General features: G+C 49.2%; 1 protein-coding gene across 2 annotated transcripts in view; it reads left to right on the top strand.

Moving 5' to 3' along the window:
• Nucleotides 1-22,520, top strand: part of SLCO3A1 (solute carrier organic anion transporter family member 3A1) — a 308,477-nt gene that overhangs the window by 234,851 nt on the left and 51,106 nt on the right. For both annotated transcript variants that reach the window (XM_057721542.1, XM_057721541.1), the window contains exons 3-4: nucleotides 2,695-2,793; nucleotides 11,691-11,954. In XM_057721542.1, the coding sequence (XP_057577525.1) occupies nucleotides 2,695-2,793; nucleotides 11,691-11,954 (363 nt within the window). The remainder of the gene's footprint in view (nucleotides 1-2,694; nucleotides 2,794-11,690; nucleotides 11,955-22,520) is intronic.

Below are 22,520 nucleotides of genomic sequence, written 5' to 3'. Positions count from 1 at the left end.
GCCACGGCAGTGAAAGTGGCAAATCTAACCACTAGACCATCAGAGAAGTCCCCCTGCATCTTTCTTTGGTTTTTGGAATGGGGTCCTACCAGGTTTCTTTGAGGAAGAATTCTGTCCTGCTAAAATGGAAAGCCACAATCCAACATTTCGGACACACTGTCCTAGAGGAACCAGATGGAGAGACCACCTTGGCATGTGGCTTCTCTGCAGTGGCCTCTGCCCATCTGAGCTGCCAGAACAGAAGGCGGTCCTGTCTGGGCCCTTCAGGGCTCCTGTGGGCAGCTGAGCCTGAGGGATGCCCTTCCTTTTGTGTTGTAACTTGCACAAAGGCAGGACCGACCCCCAGGGCCTGGAGTCTCCAGCTGCCCCATAACACTGGCCGGTCCGTACTCTCCACTGTCCCCATGTGGGGGAGGGGTGGGTACCAGAATATTCTCAACACAAGCTCTAAAGCTCATTGGTTGTTTCTTTCTAATGATACTAAAAGCTTGGTGCTTTGACCTATTCGGTATTAGTTGCCATTTTCGTTGTCAGTCTGTAGGGGATGGAGCAGTGGTTATTACACTGATTGGGGGGTTTATTTAATTTGCATGAAAGGAGGCATGTTATCATTTGTGGGGGGCTGCTGGGGGCCAGAGCGACTGCTAGGACTATGGAAGGGGAGTCAGAAGGGTAGTTGCAGCACTCTTGCCAAGAGAGTTGTGTTCTATCTCTGTGTCCCTTTCTTCTGGGACAGCCTGAGTAGCTAGTTTACTTGCGGAAGCATCTTTAGGGTGCCAGTGGCTGGCCAGTGGCTCCCCTCAGCCTGCAGCCTGGACGTAAGTACATGGCTCGCTTCATGGTTTTGCCCTGAAGCAGAAATACCTTCGGTCTTCCTCAGGTGCTGCTCTTGCCTTGGACACCCCCGCCCCCACCCCAGTGTCTTTCCTGACATCCCTTCCTGCTTCGCTTCCCCCATCCAACCAAAGAGGCCCGAAGCCAAGACTCGCTCTGCTCCCTAACCTCCCCAGTAAGGACAATCCTCCTAATTCTAGCCCGTATTTGAAAGATCCCCACGTTCTAGCCTTTTCCAAAAACACCCCCACCTTTCTCAGTTTTCTCTGTTCGGTTATCTCAGCCTAAGTCTTGACAAGCCAGAGCCAATGTTCTAATAAAGTATATTTTGCTCCTGTCCAAACTCCTATAAACAAGAATAACTGTGAGACTGGGGTTCACCAGCTGAGTACGGGAGTGGCTATTTTAGACCCTTGAGCTCCTAGCTTGCTCTAGATCAGAGCAGGATTTCACTGAGGGTGGATTCAGCCCCATTCTGGCATAGAAACCATCCTCTTTCATCCCTTCCTTCATCAAGCAACATTCCTTATAAGCTGTCTTTGAGTGATTGCTTTGGGGCTCTGGTTTCTTATCTGTAAATGAGGAAGACGTGGCTTCCTTTGCCAAATATTTAGAAACGAGTTAAGCTCCTGCCTGTAGTTTCTTAGGTTGTGTTTTCTTCACCTCTCCAAGTCAGTGAGCTGGATTTTTGACTGCCTCAATGCTGAGTCCGCATCCCTGCGAAGGCTGCTTGGCACACAGAAGGAACTCAATAAGTATTGAGTGGGTGGATGAATATTTGAGTGGTTGCATGGTTAGTCTGCCCTGCAAACAGACCAGAATTATCCTCCCCTGAGCTCAGATTCCCTCTGGTTGAATCCATGTCCTTCCTACCTTGTTCTTCATGTGCCCACGTGGACCTGTCAGAATCCACCCTCCAGACTGTGTGTTTGGGTTGAATTGACCCATGTACTCATTGTCCCCAAAGGCAGCTAGCTTCCTGAGAAAAAGCCAAGTCTTTACTCTTATTTTTATTCCCAGGGCCTTGTGAATTGTCAGTGCTTAAGTTGAAATTTAGTTATACAGAGACAGCCTGTGGGGTTTTGGTTTGGGCTCAGTGCTTTTCCCAGAAGGATCCAAAAGGTTTGTGCACAATTCCAGGTACTATATTCATCAGATACGTACGTCCCTAGTACCATCTTCTCAAGTCCTACAGAAGAGTGTGAGTTCTGAACAGCTGTTACAACCACAACAGAGAGCAATTCCAAAAATATGGGGGGGGGAGACTGCAAAACTGAAATTAATAAAATGTCTAATTAAATGTGCTCAAAGCATACCATTATGTCAGCTTTGTTATCTGCTACATTTAATGCCTGTAAACATTTCATTACACTTTGAGAATAATTTGTGGCTTCACCTTTTCTCACTTCACAAGAATTCCTGAGTTTACACGAGTGCTGAGAAATCTTCGCCAACCATAAATTAAGTGAATTATATAAAGCCAAATAAATGTGAAAGCAAAATTACAAAAACCCTTCCAAAATGTTTATGGCAGAAAAAATATTTCACGATAGACATGGATGTATTTTAATAGGTTTGCTGTGATATGGGATGGAGTCCTCTAAAAGTAAGTGTACTTGGAGCCCACAAATATTTGAAAGCAACCTATCAAAACTATAGAATTCCTGTATGACAGTGCTTCAGTACAGTTTCCTAAAATTAGAAATACTAGCTTTCTCCTCTAGAATATTTAGACTAATTCCTCTAATGTCATTTGTCTAATCAGACCCCCCCATCTCACCAATGTAAAACAGTTTTCTTGAGCTTTGATGCTTTTACTCATTATTTTAATCTAATCTTGGTTTCATCTTCTTCTTTCAGGAATCCTGTTCACGATGCTGGTGTTTGGACCAGCCTGTGGATTTATCCTGGGCTCTTTCTGTACCAAAATCTATGTGGATGCAGTCTTCATTGACACAAGTAAGGAATTTATGTCAATTTCCAAGAGCCACCCACAAGCCCTTCCTCCATCATAAAGGAGCCCCCGCCTCTGGGTTCTAAAACTTCCCTACTAAGCAGCAGCCTTAATGTATCCACCTCTCTAGCTGCTGGCCCCCTTGAAGTTAGAGGAAAGATCAGATCATGAGCGTCGGTTCAGAGGGTCTGGACTCGAGCGTGGGTTCTGCTTGTGTCTACCTAGGGGATGAATAACCCCCTGAGGTTGATTTCCCTCCTCAAATCTGAATTTTCCTCACCTGTAAATTCAGGGTAATGAAATTTATGTCTGCCTCGCAGGCCTGTTGTAAGATAAATGAGGGGACAGATGTGGAAATGCCTGGCATACGCACATCCTCATTGAAGTCTGGTCCATGAACCCATATGAGGACCCTATTTCCCAGACTAAAACTTGGAGCACATGTTCAAGTGCAAGTCTACACGTGGGGTCAAGGAGACAGAAGATTTGAAAAATTGTTTCTATAAGACACAGCTGTGGTGGGCTTTATAAAGAAACACACCATCCTTAAACCCATTTTAAGCGACACGTCTTGTGTTCTTAGCAGGAAGAGCGAGTGTTTTTCTCAGCCTGCTCTGGGCACCTGCCCCCATCCCTTAGCACACTTGGATTTGATTGGATTCGACTGATTTGATTTGCTAGTTGAGATGGGCTAGGCTGTGCAGTGGTGACGCACAATTCCCAAATCGAAGTGATTTTATGCAACTAAAGTTTGTTTCTCAGCCGCACTGCATATCCAGTGCAGGTTGGTGGTATTTGGGGGTGGAGGGGGGACTTGCCCAGGGTAGTCCCCCCCAACCCCAGGCTCACAGAAGATTTATCTGACTCCTGCCTGTCCAGTTGCCAAGGCAAGAAACCAGCTTCTGCTCAGAAATGACTTGTGTGGTTTCTACTCACATTTCAGTGGCCACAGCAAGCCACCTGGTGTGTTAATCTATTTTTTTCGTGCAAATCACCCCAACCTTAATGACTTCAAACAATAGTTATTATCTCACAGTTTATTTCCCTGGGTCTGGAACCCAGGAGCAGCTTAGCTGGCTGGGTCTGGCTCACGGTCTCTCATGAGGCTGCAGTAAGGTGTTGAACTGGTCTCAAATCATCTGAGAGCCCACGTGGAGGAGCTCCGCTTCCGAGCTTACCCCACGGCTGTTGGCAGGCCTTGGCACATGGGCTCTCAGGATGGCTCCCACAGGCCTCTCTACAGGACTAACCACGGCACGGCCCCCCAGAAGCAAACAACCCAAGAGAGGGTGAGAGCACTTGAAACAAAGCCGCAGTCTTTTTATAACCTAGTCTCAATAGCGACACCTCATTGCTTCCGCTGCGTTTTGTGCATTAGAAGCAAGCCACTTGTTTCTGTCTACACTCGGGAGGAGGTATCATTCCACAAGGATGTGAATTCCAGGGATGGGGACCATTGGAGGCCATCTCAGGCACTGCCCACCATTTGTGGTCAAAACGCAACTGTGTGCCCGAAAGAGGACGCTGTGTTCCTGTGCAGCTTAGCGAGTCGAGAAGCCATGTTTCCTTTCTCTCTGAAAACAGTGCAGGAAGCCGTTCCAGCTTCTCTGTCTCATCCAGATCTATTTCCAGGATCAATACGAGCTCTCAGTCCCCTGGTTCTCGATTCATCACCTCTCAACAGTGCTAAATTTACTAATTCACCCCAAAGACATAATGTGGTTTTAAATCCAATCAAGTCACTTTGTGATTCACTCCATTAATCCTACTGATATATTTACTTGTAGCAAACGATGTTACAAAATTCCAAAGAGGGGAAAATATCAAATGCAGCCTTATTTGTTTATTCTTTTTAAAGTACTGGGTCTGTCCAGGAGGTGATTGAATGCTGCTGTTTTGTCGCCCTCGTTTGGCCCTTCAAACCCTATTCCTAGTGAGTGGGATGGGAGGCAGCCTGGTCAGAGAAACACTTGGTGAGAGTCAGCTTCCATCTTCCTTCTGTGGACAGAAAGCCAGCTTCCGCCACCGCACCAAAGGCAGCACAGAACGGGAGGAGCGACGGAGGGGAGGCGAGGGGGCACCCTCCCAGGGCACGGGGAAGGCTGCCTGGGAGGAGGAGGCACGTGACCAGGCAGCCTATCCCACCCTCAGCGTATTAGCAGGGTCCCCTTGACTCAAGGTTTGTGGGATACCAGAATCCCCGAGCCAGAAGGAACCTCAGACCTCATTCTCTTCCAACTCTTGCATTTTATAGATAAGGAAATTGATGCCGAGAGAGGGAATGGATGTACCCAGTATAAGGGGTGTATCTATATAAAACCCAGATCCCTGAGCAAGTGTGTGGGTATTTCCACTTCAAGACCCCCCTTGCCAAGATTCCTCTTGGGAATGAAATAGCATCTTTTTCTCGGCACCTGGGATCGCCAAGAGGTAGACAGGTGGCTGGAGGGGGCCTAGCCCGTCCGCTCGCAGCCCCCTTGGTATGCCGTTCCTTCGCTCAGGCTGCGCCCTCCGCCTGGAGTGCCATCTGTCCCCAGCCACTGTGTCCAGCATCCGTCCTCACCCTTCAAGGCCCAGGTGAGGCAGTGTCATCTGTGGTCCTAGGCTCACTGGCAGTTTGAAGCCTCCCATACCTGAGACAGATGGGTGCATTTCCGTTCCATCTGGGCATCCCGCTGGTGGCCGCCTTCCCCCATGATGGGCTAATAGCGGACTTCGGGTCTGATAAGTCTCTGAGGACTGAAGGATGTGTTGTGAGTCACCGTCTTTGTTTGCATCCCTTCTAAAGGCCCCGGGAGGGCTGGTGCTGCTCTTTCCCAGCAGAGGGCAGAAGAATCTAATTTATTCTATTTGGAAGCCAGTCACAGAATTCCGTTTCCAGCAGTTTTCATGTTTTTCTCATCTTGTGACTGAAACTTGTCATTCTGTCTATGAGTGGATTGGGGCTGTATTTTGAGGAGTGGGTTCTCAGTTCTTTCAGGATGACTCTTCCCTGTCTTTTCCTCGCTGACTAAGACAGAGCCCCTCTTTAGGGCTGTCCAGCCTATGGGAATGTGCCCTTAAGCATGAACGTACAGGGGCCACCCACACAGCCATATGTTTCTGAAATTCCAGCTGAGAGCTGGGCAGGGGACTGGGAAGAACAGTGGCCTGGGAATCATATGAAGTGGGCAAGGCAGGTCCCTGGAAGGCCTTTGTTATGGGCAGTTGGAGAAGAGCACGTGCCTTCCACCAGGCAGCCTGGCAGCAGCTGAGGAAACAGAGTGGAAAGGGAGAGACCAGTGAGGGAGCCCAGTTGGAATCTGTGTGTCGATGAAGCTGGGGATGCGGGGGAGGTGGTTGGTTGTCAGATCATGCCAGCCATGGGGCCGAGAGACCCCGTGGGCAGTGCCCCTAGAGGGCTCCCCGGGCAGCACTTACACACAGGGATTCTGGCCCTGCTGCCTGTCATCTGCCTTTGGTCCCTCTGTGGCTCCCGGGGCCCCTCTTCTTAAGGAGGATAGACACCGCCTCTGACAGCCCGGGGAGGGAATGATGGTGCCTGCAGAATTTCTTTTCTAGAATATTTTTGTAAAACTGAGACCAGTCAAGAGCAGGACATAGAAAGAAGAAGAGCTTGGTAGCAGAGTAGACCCCTGAGCACTGGACTGACCAAGCGTCATAGTGTACGTTTAACAGATTGATGACAAAGGCAGCTGTGGATTGACTGCTTTTTAAAGCCGTGTGTAGAGCGCCTCATTGGAACCTCAGAACATCCCCATGGGAGGGTGGGTCCTACTGTCACGCCATTAACAGATGAGGTGTCCTCCTGCAATGATGATGAGTTCTGAGTTCGAACATCAGAACCAGACCTCCATTCGGATCCTAGCTATACCCCTTATGAGCTGTGTGATCCTGGGGACATTTCTTCTCATGGGCCTATGTGTGGATGGAATTAGTTAATCACACAAAGCAGTTAATACAGTGCCTGGGGGAATAGAAAACACACAGTAAAATTACATGTAATGAGGAACAGAGAGGTTAACTCACTTCCACAGCTACTAGGATTGAAAGCCCAGGCCTGTCTGATCCCAGCTGGACAGCTCACTTCCCTGAAACCTCTCCACGAGTTTAGCTGGAAGTCTGCTCCCTTCCATGGACAGAGGCTTTGCTGAGATGACCTGACTTTGCCAGCTCATCCATGCAGACTGGTGCTAAGGCATGCCAGCCCGCCCTGCTACAGCTGCACAGCGTTTGAGCTACAAAAAGACATGTCCATCTGTTGGCTTCACATAAAGGTCGACAAGCAGAGCACCTCCAGCTCTGCCACCCTAGGGCTGGCTGCCACCGCCAGATTCCTTCATGTTGAACTCATTAGCCCAACGGCCGGGATTCTGAACGGTCCATGCTGCCGTCCACCCTCAACCCCTCCCTGTCTCCAGTTTCCAATTAGTTCTGTAATGTAATGATACTCTTGGAATTCTTGAGTCCCGTAATGAAAGTTTTACAAAATAGATTAGAAAAATAGGCAAATGGACTGAGGCAAAAAAGAAAAGCAAACAAAAACGAAAACAAAAGAACAACAGCTGGGAGAGCCATAGTATTGCTTACACATCAGTATGGCCCAGTCCTAAGTAAATGTTCCCAATTTGCTTTGATCTTTCCTTCTCACAGTCTTGGGTATCCTCATGGGTGGCTTGGTTGGTTAGTTTTAAACTGATTTCACCCATTCCTGGGGATTTATTTTATTTGAACCAACAACGGTCATGGTCCTTGGAAGGCCCACGTGTTTATGTGACCTTCAACAGAGGGAAAAAACAGCTACCAAAAGCTTGTTCAGCTCTCCCAACGATACCATGAAGCCCTCCAAATGTCAGATGCTGAGAGTGGAAGAGTCAGAACAATGGATTTTATAAAAGCAAAAATCCTAACAAGCCTACAGACACCTATGCAAAGGCAGACGCACCCTGTGCTGGCCTCGTGGTGACCCACGGAGGTGGCTCTCCCTGCTCCCCTCTGTTCCCTTCTCAGCTTTTTTTCTCAGTGCGTGGAATGACCAAGGGGCCGGCAAGTGGCTGGAGAGAGTTTGGCCAGGACACTCACAGAGTCCCCTGAGGATGCCAGGCCTTTGCTCAACTCCACCCAGGATACTGTCTCCACCCTGTCCTTCTCAACATCTTTCTTAATCCATGGTTTTAGCTTCATTGGCAATTTGATGCATTCTAAGTAAATGAGACAGATTGGTGCTCTTCACTTGTGTTCTGGGCATCTTCCTGACAGCAGCCTTTGCCAAAAGGCTGAAACTGCAGTCATTTCTTAAGATCAAGACACTAACTAGAACCAGATAGAAAGAGATGTAGAGAGATTTTCACACTTTGCCCCCTACCTGGACCTGAAAGAATACCTTTGCTATTCTAAGCCTGCCCAGGACCACTTTTCTTAAAGGGTATGAATTTTTATTTCCTAAGCCTTTTGTACTAGTCAGGGTAGGCTAAGTTATGCTGCAGTAACAAACACCCCCAAAATGTCAGTGACTAGGAAATACTAAATGTTTATTTCCTGCTTGTGTTACATACCCAATGCAGGTCAGCAGGAACAGTATGTTCATTGTACCTTCTCAGGCATCATCTTAGGGAGAATTCCACATGTTATGTGATCCAGCAGGGAAAAAGAGCAATGGGCAGTCATGCAGCAGCTCATACATGTCTCCACACGGAAGTGACATGTGTCTCCTCTCTCGCATTTCATTGGCAAAACTCTGTGGTGCGTGGCCACACCTAACTCCACAGTAAGGGAGGTAAAACCTTCCTCGTTCTCTGAGAAGGAGACCCAGGTGCAGACATGGGTAATGGCTAGCACACATGCTTTGTCAGGCCAAGTAGAGAATGCCCCCTCTATATCAGTAATGCTAGAACAATGTCTGCTAAGCTGTGACAGTTGCTGGGCAAGAGGGGGGAGACATTCATCTTAAATGGCTAAGATGCCTCCTAAAAATGCTATGCATTGTGAAGATGGGTAGAGAAAAGAAGTGCCTCAGAAAAGACATTTCTCAGGCTGGTGTTAATCATTTGTTGTCTTCCCAAGAGCCACCAAAATCGTGCTGAAGCTCCACTCATGAGGCCGGCCGGCCTTGAGGGCAGCACGCCTCAAAATGGGTTCTTCTCAGCTTGTTATTTCTCTCCCTACCACCATCCTCTGGATAATTGAAATGAAGGGGGAAAAAAATCAATACTTCCCAGAATAGTCAGCTGTGATTTTCCTGGCTCTACAAATCCCTGCCCTCCACACATCTCCCTGCAGACCCATTCCCCATCCCTTCCCAAGCGGCAGGTGTGCACTGATGCTGACACAGATCAGGTACCCTTCCCTGTCTTAAGAATCGCGAGCATGTGTCTGCTTTCCACCCACAGGCACGGGCCTACAGGGAGCGAGTTGCCGTGTTCACATAAACATCCACCTTCCCCAGCGCAGCCCCTCTCCTGGGGATGTTTTCTCACGCATAGAACAGCCACTAACTTCCTATCTAAAATATGACTTTCTACGTGCTACTGATTTTGTTCTCCCAAATAACTGCCAGGATTTCTCTCTCCCTACTGCCTCACATCTGCCAGTTTTATGGGGCCCATAGACAAAAGAGGGAAATACTGTAGCTCCCTTTTCCCATTTTTTGTTTTCATTCATTGCTTGGCAGCAGGTGAAGAAAAACAGTAAGCGATTGGTGCAAACAGTCTTGCTCAGCTACCCAAGGTGGTGTGACTTCCTTTTTTTTTTTTTTTTTTTTGTCTTTATTGCATTTGTTACAATATTGCTTCTGTTTTATGTCTTTAGTTTTTCTTGGCACGAGGCATGTGGGATCCTAGCTCCCCAACCAGGGATCCAACCCACACCCGCTGCATTGGAGGGTGAACTCTTAACCACTGGACTGTCAGCGAAGTCCCGTGGCTTCCTTTCCTCTTTTCTTGTTTGCATAAAGATGCTTTCAAGATCACCCTGTGTTTTCCCATGCCATACTCCTATTTTAAAAATCTGTGCCTTAAAATTCCCATTTATATAAATACATCCGTAAAAGTAAAACATTAAAAGCTCCCATAGATAAGAACCGACTATGTGTCAGGTGATGCTTTTTCATCACCTCTCATCCTGGTAAACCACTGTCCCTGGCTATCATCTTTATATCACAGATGGTGAAACTAAGGGTCGAGGAGGGTGAGTCACTTGCCCAGCATCACTAGTAAGTAACAACGCTGGGATTCAACCTCGAGCCCACTAGAGCCCACTCTCTCCCTCTCTGGCGTGAAGCTGCACAAAGGCATCTGGCCCATTCAGGTGCCCTGGTTTTTGCTGCTGGGTTCATGTCAGGGTCTCCAGAACAGAGACCACTGATGTTCCAAAGGCCTATCAGAAAAGCTGGTGGTCTTACTCATTGCACAAAGCACAGGAATTATCCACTAAGGGCCCTCCAGGGAGCCCAGATCAAAGACCTGCCAGTGAAGAGGGGAAGAGCATAGCCCTCAGTGTCTAGATGTCTGTGTTCCTTCAACTCCATGGATGTAGACAAGGCACCCAGCCTTTCTAAGCCTCAATTTCTCCATCTATGTGAAATAGAGACAATAAAAGGCTCTCCCTCGTAGGGTTGTGGGGAGGGCTGATTGGAAGAGTTAAGAATGCACTCCGCATGGTGCGTGATGCAGAGTAAGCCCTCAGTAAATGATGGCTGGCGTTTTCATTACTGTTAGCTGAAGAGTCTTCAGGGAGAGCACTTTACAGATTGGGGAGTGCTCCTCTGGTGACTGTGGTCATTTCTCTTCCCAAGCCCATCCATCCATCTGGTCCAGGTGTGCAGCCCTATTATTTCTTAGCTCATGTGCTATGGCCCAGATCTCCAAGAATTTCCTGGCATGCTCCAGGGATATGGAATCATCACCAAAGAGACATCTCTAAGCAGCTCATGTGGGAGCAGCCTTCTCTGAAAGGCAGTTGTAGAGCAAGAGAAATACATCTACCAGGGGGTGAGCTGTAGTTTACATCTTCTTGACTCCAGCTGGCAAATCAAAGAAGTCACAGTACAAGACAGCCAAACCACATGCAGAGACCTTGGTTGCAAAGCTTTCTAGAAGAGGACTGGCCCCCAAACCACAGGCCACCACCAAGGTTTGAATTAACCCTTCCCCTAGCAGCTTGGAAACACGACCCTCACCATAAATATTAAGCTAACATCGATTAAGTGCTTAAGTACGCGCCAGCACTGTTGTGAGCACTTTGTGCCTGGTGTGGCTCATTTGATCTTCCCGACTCCATACAGGTAAGTACTGTCAAAACATCCGTGTTGTACAGATCAGTCAGCTGAGGCACGGAGAGTTCAAAGTCGCTGGCCTGAGGTCACACAGCGAGAAGTAGGCAGGATTTCAATCCAGAAATCCTGGCTCTTTGATTTCCATTCTGCGCCACCCCATATGATCTGTGAACCGATTTAAGACAGGGAGCGGGGTGTGGAATGGGATCTCAGGTTAGCTGCTTTGTGGTGGGTGCAAGTGAGCATTCATAGAAAAAAATATACCCTTGAACCATAAATGTTTCTGTTTCCCTGTGTTTTTGTTAGCAGACCATGGCAGCTCTGCCAGGCCAGTCAATTCCAGCCTAAATTCAGGGGGTGTCTGGCTTCTCACTGTTTTTGTTTAGACTGATACAAGCACAGGGTGGACAAGAAAATTAAGGAGGGAAAGCGAGCAGCGTTCAGCTCGGGGAAACCCAGAAGCACGGCTGTGAAGCCATAACTGCCCACGGCTCTGCCCATCGTCCAGTCTGCCCCAGCCCAGGCCGTTTCCAGAGCCCTCGGCCTGTCCGTACAACAGACTGCGAACCTCCGCCAAATGCCAGGCCCCGCCAGGTCCCCACCTGCTGACCGTGCTCTTTCCAATTGCAGGTAATCTGGACATCACCCCGGACGACCCCCGCTGGATTGGAGCCTGGTGGGGTGGCTTTCTGCTCTGCGGTGCCTTACTCTTCTTCTCTTCCGTCTTGATGTTTGGCTTTCCACAGTCTTTGCCCCCGCACTCAGACCCCGCCCTGGAGAGCGAACAGGCCATGCTCCCCGAAAGAGAATACGAGAGACCCAAGCCCAGCAACGGGGTCCTGAGGCATCCCCTAGAGCCAGACAGCAGCGCCTCCTGCTTCCAGCAGCTGAGAGGTAAGGGCACCTCGTCCGCGGGTGGCACGCAGGGCCGGATGCTGGGAGACTTGAAATAGAATCACGTTGGTTTTGTGTGACTTGCCTTCCCTGGTCCTGTGCTTAACTGATCCCTGAGAAGTAAATGCCCTTCATTAAGCAAGAGCACAGTTACTACCATTTAGTGAAGGGTCAGCAGACGAAAGCCCCCAGCCTAGAGCCCAGTGGCTGACATAGCACCTCACGTATGATAAATATGAATGTCTGTAGAAGGAAGAAAGTGAGGGAGGGAAGGGGGAAGCTGGATATTTCATGGCCCTCCTTTGAACTCTTTCAGGCCACTTACAAGTGCGTTGAAGCAGTAAAGGACTTTGAAGTTGGCTCCCTTTGCCTGACGCAGGCGTTCTTGAAAAGCCGCATCCAAAGTGCATTTCCTTAGATTCACTCTGTCCTTCCAGCCCCTCCATTAGAGATGAGAGCTGTGTTCCTCTGGAAAGAAATATTAACTCAGTCTTGATTAGCGAAGTTGCGCTTTAGAATGCAGCAGAGCGCTCATCGTCATTTTTAAAGGAAAAAAGTGCATCTTTTCTGACAAAACGGTGAGACACAAACAGGGATGCAGGATGAGAATGAGGAGCTCCCCCCACACCCCTGCGTGTTTCCCCATTTGGCACAGTCTCTTTTTTCACATCTTTATTTGGAGTATAATTGCTTTACAATGTTGTGTTAGTGTTTGCTGTACAACAAAGTGAATCAGCTATGTGTATACATATATCCCCACATCCCCTCCTTCTTGAGCCTCCCTCCCACCCTCCCTATCCCACCCCTCTAGGTCATCACCCATCATCGAGTTGATCTCCCTGTGCTCTGCAGCATCTTCCCACGAGCTATCTATTTTACATTTGGTAATGTATACGTGTCAATGCTACTCTCATTTTGTCCCAGCTTCCCCTCCCTGCCCCTCATGTCCTCAGTCCATTCTCTACATCTGTATCTTTATTCTTGCCCTGCCACTGGTCATTAGAACCATTTTTTTAGATTCCATATATATGCATTAGCATACAGTATTTATTTTTCTCTTTCTAGCTTACTTCACTCTGAATGACAAACTCTAGGTCCATCCACCTCACTACAAATAACTCAATTTTGTTCATTTTTACGGCTGAGTAATATTCTGTTGTAAATATATGCCACATCTTCTTTAGCCATTCATCTGTGGATGGACATTTAGGTGATTCCATGTCCTGGCTATTGTAAATAGTGCTGCAGTGAACATTGGGGTCCACGTGTCTTTTTGAATTATGGTTTTCTTGGGGTATATGTCCAGTAGTGGGATAGCTGGGTCATATGGTAACTCTATTTTTAGTTTTTGAAGGAACCTCCATACTGTTCTCCATAGTGGTTGTATCAATTTACATTCCTACCAACAGTGCAAGAGGGTTCCCTTTTCTTCACAGTCTCTCCAGCATTTATGGTTTCTAGATTTTGTGATGATGGTCATTCTGACCGGTGTGAGGTGATACCTCATTGTGGTTTTGATTTGCATTTCTGTGATGATTAGTGTTGTTGAGCATCTTTTCATGTGTTTGTTGGCCATCTTCATGTCTTCTTTGGAGAAATGTCTATTTAGGTCTTCCGCCCATTTTTGGATTGGGTTGTTTGGTTTTTTTTGATATTGAGCTGCATGAGCTGCTTGTATATTTGGAGATTAATCCTTTGTCAGTCTGCAAATATTTTTTTCCCATTCTGAGGGTTATCTTTTTATCTTGTTTATGGTTTCCTTTGCTGTGCAAAAGCTTTTAAGTTTCATTGGGTCCCATTTGTTTATTTTTGTTTTTATTTCCATTACTCTAGGAGGTGGGTCAAAAGGGATCTTGCTGTAATTTGTGTTATAGAGTGTTCTGCCTATGTTAAGTGTTTTATAGTGTCTGGCCTTACATTTAGGTATTTAATCCAGTTTGAGTTTCGTTTTGTGTATGGTGTTCTAATTGCATTCTTTTACATGTAGCTGTCCAGTTTTCCCAGCACCACTTGTTGAAGAGGCTGTCTATTCTCCATTATATATTCTTGCCTCCTTTGTCAAAGATAAGGTGCCCATAGGCGCGTGGGTTTGTCTCTGGGCTTTCTGTCCTGTTCCATTGATCTATACTTCCATTTCTGGCACAGCCTCTTAGAGGTGAGCTCGGTGACTGGGCAGCCTCAAAGCCGCTCGGTGTCTATTCTGGCCCCCTGCCCACTGAGAGGTGTGCACTGTGCTCCCTACTTCAAGGACCCCTTCCTGCTGGGTCCCCTGAAGAACTTGCTGGATTTTGGAAGTGGGCAGGAGCAAGGCTGGGGCGTTACTTCTCAGTGTGGCTGGGGTGAGAAGGAGGTGGGCGGTCACCTCTGCAGGAAGCTCGCACCACAGCCGCCTTCAGCAGCTGCTGTCTCAGGCTCGCAGTGCTGGGTTTAGAGATTTGGTGAGGGTCTCTTCGCTGAGCTCTGTCTAATGAGGTGCACTTTTTATGGAGATGCCGGAGAACCTTGCGCTCAGACGCCCGCTCTGCCCTTCACCTGCCCGCTCTGTGATCCTTAACTTCTCCGCGCTTCTCTCCAGGAGTGTGAAGTTGCAACACCGTTCCTCGGTGACAGCGTGGTCATAAGAATTCACACTGCCTGCCGAAGACTGTCTGTTAATACCACCTGTTAGCCAGGGAGGAATTCAAAGAATTTGTGCTAATTCCCAGAAGAGACTAATTTAAGAACCTAATGTCATGTTTGACTCCGTGTTCTGTGATGGCTTTTACTGAAGTCGTCATGTGGAATCGTCTGTAGATAATCTTAAAATCCATCTCTCTAAGGGCCAGAGTGCACTGTTAGATGAGAAGCCCCCCTGCTTTGTGTCCTCTGAGGTCACCATGGCTTGGACCCCCAGGAGCATGTGCTTCATAAAGTAGGCTTCCCAGATGGGCCGCCTTCAGGGGGCGCCAGGTAGCTGGCGGGTGAAGCCTGCGGCCCCTCAGTGCAGCTGGCCGCACAGTGTCCCCGGTACCAGAGCCACAGCAGTGGAAGGGGCTGGCATGAGAGAGGGCCTTGCGGGGGACACCTTGGACCTGGGTGGCAGCAGCCTTTCCAGGCGTCTCCTCGTCCCAGGATGATGGCCCTGCTTTCCTAAGGCTCAGATGGTAAGAGCTGTATGTACCTGTAATCTCTCACCTTTCGCCTCTGGGGAAACACGGATGAAGAAGATGCAACTGTGCCATCAGAGATCTTGCTATCCAGTGTAGGGACGGGCCAGCAAGTCAGCACGGCGGCCTAACACGGTGAGGACTACAGTGCCAGGCAGGACTGCGGGTTATGGAAGTACAGCCGACAGTCAGGGAGGGCCCACCTCTTGGGTCCTGGGCAGAGCTGAGCCACGTCTTGAGGGATGTCATGGTTTCAGAATTTGCGGGCTCTGATTCAGTCACTGGCTAACCCATTTGTTAATTCAGCCAGCATTTACTGAGACCCTGCCAGGCTCCAGGGACACGGCGGTCACCAAGGCAGCTTCTATTCCCGACCTTCTATGGTAGCGGGGGAGGCACGTGGTGGGCAAAGCCAAAGCAATGACAAGGTGAGGGCTGGCCGTGCTGTGTCTAAGCTGACACGTACACAGTTGGGTAGACGGGGCTGAGGCTCGCGAGATCAGAGCCATCACGAGTTATGGCCTGTGTATGCATGGGCTCCACTCCAATAATTAATGATTTTTAATTTAGAATTGGAAATTCTCAAAGGCACCGGGTCCATTCATGGACCTAAAGGATGTCCCAGCAGGAAAGGAAGGCAGTGCATCTAGAAGAACCCCCAGAAGCCAGGGTACAGTGGAGCGAGCTGTTATGATAATAAACAGATTTTACACGCGCCAGCACATGGAGAGGGGGCCATGGTGGTTTATATACTTCATTTTTCCCACCTGAGACAAAATGTTTCTGCCATGTGGACATTTCTACCAAAAGTCCCACGTGATGCTGCTGGGCACTCCCAAACTCTTCATCCGATTTGCAGCCTCAGAAGCCCCGCTGGTCTGCATACAGCGTGCAGCACATCTACGGGTACAGATTAGCTGAGCATCATTGCACGTATCAGAGGAATTAACATTGCTCTACCGATTTATATGTTGCAATTTCTCATCTGTTTCATTTGAGCTTGCAAACAGGTTTCTTTTCTGGTCATCAATCTGTGTCCCCTGCCAAGCTCTACAGATAGGAGAGGCCCCTGAGAAGAGCTGGCGTTGGCCTGGGAGCAGCCCACCTCCCCGCTGGCACCGAGACACGTGGCCTTTTCTGCTCCTGGGAGAGCCATGGGGCTGCTTACCTAGGTTCAAATCCAGCTTAGCCACTTCCTAATTATGCAACCTAAGCCATGTCATTCAGCTCCCCTTGGTTTTACCATGTGGTGTCTGGTACCTTTTACGGCAGCTGCATAGGGTCCATATTAGGACTTATTACCATTTATAGGTGAGGATACAGAGTTCCCATTCGGTGACAGAGGACTTCCAGGCCTGTGATCACTTTCCAGAGCCCTCTTCCCACAAAGCAGGTTTTGAAGGTCTGTTTCCAACGAAGTTGGCCACCAGTTGGGTTTTTGCAATTGTTATAAGAAGTGAGAGATGGAAAGCTCAGAATCTTGTTCCAGAACTGTGTAGAAAAGCTGTTACTTCTTGCACAGCCCAGAAGTCCCTGTCTTGTGGTGACTGTCACAGAACCATTTCACAAAGCAGGCAGCAGGGTAACAAATGCTTGGGCTTGTGAAAAGCCAACATAACCCCCAGGTGGGCGCCTGCAAATGCAAGACACAATTTTGCATTTCAACTGTGCCACCAAGTAACTTTTCCTTTCTTTCCTGACTCTAAAGCCCCTCCTCCCTCATCTTGTTCTTCAGAACATTTTGCTGATTCATCTTTCAGGAGTCCTCCCTATCCATGCATCCCTCCTCGTGTTCAGTGCTGTGTCCACTCCTCCCCTTTCCTGCGCCAGGAGCCGCCCGGGCACCGGGACTGCACCTAGCATGGCCTCATTGACTCTGGAAGCTCAGAGTTTGCAGAATGGTTTATAAAATTCTAGATCTGGAGGGAGGAAGGAATTCAGGGGACTGTTATAGACAAATGGACAGTATTATCATTAGCTAGTGTGTTCAGTCTCACATCCACAGTTGTGTGTTGCAGTTGGAAGTTGACTTCAGCGTCACTTCCCTGGAGGGGCCTTGATGGTTGGGATCTGGGCTGTTTCTGCAGCCACGTGTTTGTCCAACTTCCCCATCACATTCTGTACGGTTTCCAGAACACATCATATACTCTCCTCTCTGCTGCTGTTTCTGCCTGGAACACCCTACCTCCCTTGGTCCACTTCTGGGCTGACTCGGTCTCCATCTCCCCAGGAAACCTGCTGTATAGCCTCTCTGCACTCATGCCCCTGTCTGCCCAGTGCTAGATTAGCTGTGTTCCTCTATTGCCCTCAAAACCCCTGCAAAGCACTTAGGGTAATCCCACTATGCAGCGGCCCATCTGTTTGCCCGAAGCTTGTGGGTTCTCCAAGGATGAAGCTCTCACTCATCGTTTTTGTTTCCACTGCCTAGCTCAGTGCCTGGCACGTAGGTGAGATGGATTGAATGAATGAATGAGTAAACAAATTGACACTTTCTCGCAGTTGTGCACACGCACACACACTCACATACGCACATAATAGCAGCTAACGTTTGTTTTCCATACACGATCATATTTTTTTTTATTTTTTTTATTTTTTTATTTTTTTGGGGGTACACCAGGTTCAATCATCTGTTTTTATACACATATCCCCGTATTCCCTCCCTTCCTTGACTCCCCCCCCTCGAGTCCCCCCTCCATACACGATCATATTTAATCCCCCAGTCCCATGAGACATTGGGACCATTTTACAGACAAGGAAATTGAAGCTAACAGGTGGAAAGGAAAGGCATTTGAACCATGGTAGGGCCTCAGTGTTTATCTTCTTAACCACAACATTGTGCTGCATCTCTGGGCAATAAACAGACTCTCTGTTAAAGAAGAAGTGGTGTCAGCAGGTGCTAAGTGACTTTTCAACAACGTGTACTAAAACTGTGGCTGTGGCTGCAGCCACATGGATGTGTTCTAAAACAGTGAGTCTTCTAGACAAGGGTCCAGCCAAAAAGGGAGGGAAGGACGACTTCCTGCAAGCATTGGCGTGTCCTGACCCTCTGATGGACTTCCAAGCAGGGATGAGTGTCACTGTACCAGCAGCTTAAAATCTGAAGGGAGAGTCCTCCTGTGATCACTGAGTGAGCACAGCAGTCGAAAGCTGAGCACTTGTCTCCGCACTCTTGACGCTGACTGCCAAGTGGCCTCTTCCTGTCCCAGAAAAGGTAGCTGCACCAGGTGACAGCGGATGATGGCTGAGCTGGCGGGGTGGGGGTGGGGCTTCAGGCTCAGAGTCTTAAAAACCATCCCCAAAATGTGCATCATGGCTGATGACTTCCAAAGCACTTGCATGGACTCCCACTTGTCCCCCATAGTACAGCTGATAAAGTGGGTGTCATTACCAATCTCCATGCCACCCATGGGGGTACAGAGATCTGGGGGGTTAAGCCATGCACCCAGGTGCCTGCAGCTGTGAAGGATGTAGCCAGGACCAGACTCAGGTCTTGGGCTCGCAATGCCATACTCTTTCCTCTGTTCCTCTATTTCCCACGGAGATCCACTCAACTATTAATGAACCAGCCAAGAAGGATAAAGGAATCAGTATGTGGTGGATGGAACAAAAACCCTTACTGTGTTGGAGAAACTCCCACTCTTAATGTTCACTTGTTCCCTCTCTGAAAGAGAAAATGCAGAGCCCAACTCTAGAGGACCTTCATTTTTAGGGGAGATGAAATCTACTTGGGTTGGTACCTTCCCCATGCCTCTTCTTACCCACACCCCTGATGCCATCCATCACCAGGTTCTGTTGATTTCAGCACCTAAATATCTCTCCATCCTGCTCGTGGTCTTTCACACTCCAGTCTGCCCTGACCCCTCCAGGCTGTCATCCACACTAGGATGTCTTCAGAGTGCATCTGATCTTGATAGAGGCCGAGCCCTTCACGTGGCCACCAGCCCGGTGAGGTTCTTCCCCTGCAGCCTCTTCTCACACCTGCCGCCCTGTTCCTACCACACCAGCCTCACCTCTCTGGCCTCCTTTCAGTCCTCGGTATTCCCCAGGGTCCCTTCCCCCCAGGACTTTGCACTTGCTGTTCCCACCCCTGGAATTCTTATCCCATCTTCAGACATCAGCTCACATGTCATTTCCCCAAGGACATTTTCCTGACGTCCCGATGGCACCCCCTCCGTGGCATGTAGCTCTCTGTGTCATGGTCAGCATGTGACCTTCATAGGAGTGATCACTTCCTCCATAAGCTCCATGAGGGCAGGGACCACATCCGTCCTTGCCCATGCCCTCGTACATGGTCTCAGTACACATCTGGTAAATGGGGGGAGTATGTGGATGGCTGGACAGGCACTGCCCAGCCCAGCCCAGGGTGCTGCTTTCCCTAACACTGTCCTCACCCACAGCCCCTCCCCAGGTGTTGGCCTGTGTTTGACCCACCCACAGACACTGGCTTAGCAGGATCTCCACCTGTGCTGAGTGTCACAGCTGGCTCATGGGTGACTTTTCTGCGTGGGGAGGAGGGCCTGCACCTGGCGCCTCGGCCACCGAATCAGAGGGTCTGCCGGCCCAGTGGCTCAGGCGGACCTGCACTGTGCCTTTGGGTGCGTGTTTTGCCCATCTTCCTGGCAGGTGTCCTGCTGCTTGGACAGGGTGCAGACTCACACCCCCCCCCCCCCACCTCTGCACCTCCCACGGTTCCTCTGGGGCCCCGTGTGTGTTGGCCTGGCCGTGGAACCAAGTTCGTGCCTCCGGCTTCCGGGTTTCTGCTAGGCCGCCTCCCTGCTAGGCCGCCTCCATCGTCTGCCAGCCTGCAGTCAGTTTCTGCTACATTTTTCTTAATTAGGGGCCCGTGCCTTTCAGCATAATGTTATTGTGAGGAGCCTGGTGATCTGAGAGTCCTTGTTCTGCAGGCTGAACAGCTGAGTGTTTTTTATGGTGCGATTTGTCTTCAGAACTCCCCTCGTGTGGATTTCCCATTAAAGCTTCTTTCTTGATTCCATGACCAAGGAAACTATCTGCCTTGCCAACCACTTGGAATCCTGTGCCAAGCTGTGGTTCAGATGCTGCCGTGTCACAGGAGTCATTTTTTACAGGTCCCCAGGGTCCAGACTGGTCAGTGGCTTCATCGTGTTCGTGTCAGCATTGATGGAGGCTGTGCTGGGGGTGATGTCTGTGAGTCAGCCACAGCTCCCCATCTCAAGTTATATCAGCAAAGTGCCTGAGATGAACATAGGTGAGGGCACCTAGCTCCATGCCTGGCACACTGTGGATGCCCCTCATGGTTTTGGAAGGAAGGAAGGAAATAACTAGAAGACAGCATTTCCCAATGGGGGTTCCTTGGAATGTGAGTCCTCTGAGAAGCTCAGGGAAAAACAAATCAACAACAGTAACAGGGAGCTGTGGTTACATGGCCAAATAAGTCAGGAAACCATCTGCGTACTGTGATGCTCTTGGAGATTCATAGAATGTTTGTGTTAAAGGCTCTGAGAAGGCCAGCTCTGAGGAAAGCTGGCTGACTTTGCTTTACTCTATATTTCTCGGCCTTATGTGATCCCAGGACTCTTTTATTCACGTTAACTCCTCTGAAATGTTGCTATGATACAGGATAGAAGGTGGCGAGGATTATGGGAGGTTCAAAGGGATATAGTGAGGACCACGGCGGGGGGATTTGAAGACAGGTGCGTGAAGGATGCAGCATTTCAGCCTGATCTGGAAGGATGAGCAGGATCCCCATGGATGGAGGGGAGGGGAAGGGCTTCCGGGCTGGGATGCCTGAGATGTGCGTGGGAGAGAGACTTCTGGTTTTGAGAATAGGATTTAGAGAAGGTCGTGATAGAAGGCAGGCTGGTCTCAGCTCCCACACCCAGCAGAGTTCCTGGTATCCAGCTGTCCAGTAAGTCTTTGATAAAATTATGGATGGATTATTGAGGGCCTTCTCATTACCCTTCTAAGGAGACTAGACTTTATTTTATGATCCGCTGTTTCCCAACCAGGGACTTGAGTCAGCATCACCTGTGGGCTTTCTTGAAACACACATATGGAGGGCCCCATCCCTACAAATTATGATTCCCTGAGTCTGTGGTGGTGAGGGTGGATGGGGGAGAGGTGATCCAGGCATCTGGATGTCTTTATAGCTCCCCAGGAAATTCTAAGAGAGCGCCCAGTTGAAAACAAATGTCAGAGCTGGTGGCGGTCCTTTGGGGGGTCTCTACCAGGGGCTAACTTCTCTGGCAGTTGCATATAAAGATGAAATGGGAGAGGTGACCCACTGATGAAATAAGCTTGGGACAGTCTGTGACATGACTCTTGAAGGTTGATATTAGCGTATTGAAGGCTCTGAGAAGGCCTGCTGTAAACCCAGCACTTCCGAAGGTGGCATTAGTAAACCTAGGTTTAGAGATGGGTACGTGTGTCAGCTTGGGTGTTTGGCCCCACCGTTTTTTTCTGGACACTGCTGTTTCTCTTTCCAGACTTCCCAGGAATGAACTCTCCCATCATAACCTTTTCTGTGAATGCCAAATGCCACCCCTGGAGTGGGGCGACCTGCTCCCAGAGGGGGTTCTAGGGGCTGGCGTGAAGTTATAAAAGTGGCCGTTTGCTTACAAAAGACTTGATTTCCCTAGTCATTTTCTGTGTGCTGCCCACATGGAAAGATGCAATATTGGGGTCCGAATGAAACCCTGCTGCTTCCCAAGCTCCTTTCTCCACCTTCAGAATCCTGTGGTGATTGTGTTTCTGACTTCAGTCTCCTGATGCCAGGACATGACTGGGGCGGCCTCAGTTTAGAACAGCAGCTTGCAGGCGCTGGGCATGCCTCTGTGGACACTTCATTCTTGTTTTAAACCGGCTAGTGGGCAACCACACTGCTTCTCCTTGGTGGACCTGTAAGGAGCTGGTGACTTTTCAAGAGTCTGTGGGATTGATGGGCTCTGGGTTGTCCTAACCGATCCACACCCATCTGACACTTGGGTTTCACTGTAGCTGCTCGTTTCCTGTGCTGACGGTTTCTTGTTTGTTCATTCAAACCACGACCTTCTCTATAGAGGGGAGGTGTTAGCATCTGCCTGTTACCTCACTGAAGATGGGCAGATGGGAGCCTGGTAGTTACTGCTGTCACAGTTGGCCATGAGAGGGTGCCAAAAGCTCCCTTGGGTGCTCAGGGCAGAGGTTGGGGGATGGGCTCCTCTGTAGTGATGATGCCACAGGGGGCCTAAGGCTGCCAGTCTGGGGTGAAGTTCATGGTAGGCGCTTGCTTCCAGGAGGCTAATTGGCGTCACAGGCCTCCTCTCCCACCGGGATTTCCCCTACCACTACCTACTCAAGGGATGGTTTGGGCAGCTCCAGAATCGGTGATGGAAGTGACCGTATTAGCTGATTACTCCCACTTCCCTCACAGCCCGTGCGCCCGTGGAATATCACGAATGGT

The sequence above is a fragment of the Hippopotamus amphibius genome, chromosome 2, assembly GCF_030028045.1.
Source record: "Hippopotamus amphibius kiboko isolate mHipAmp2 chromosome 2, mHipAmp2.hap2, whole genome shotgun sequence".
Taxonomy (NCBI): domain Eukaryota; kingdom Metazoa; phylum Chordata; class Mammalia; order Artiodactyla; family Hippopotamidae; genus Hippopotamus; species Hippopotamus amphibius.
The sequence above is the reverse complement of the archived record's forward strand: the minus strand, read 5'-3'. Positions and strand labels throughout refer to the sequence as shown.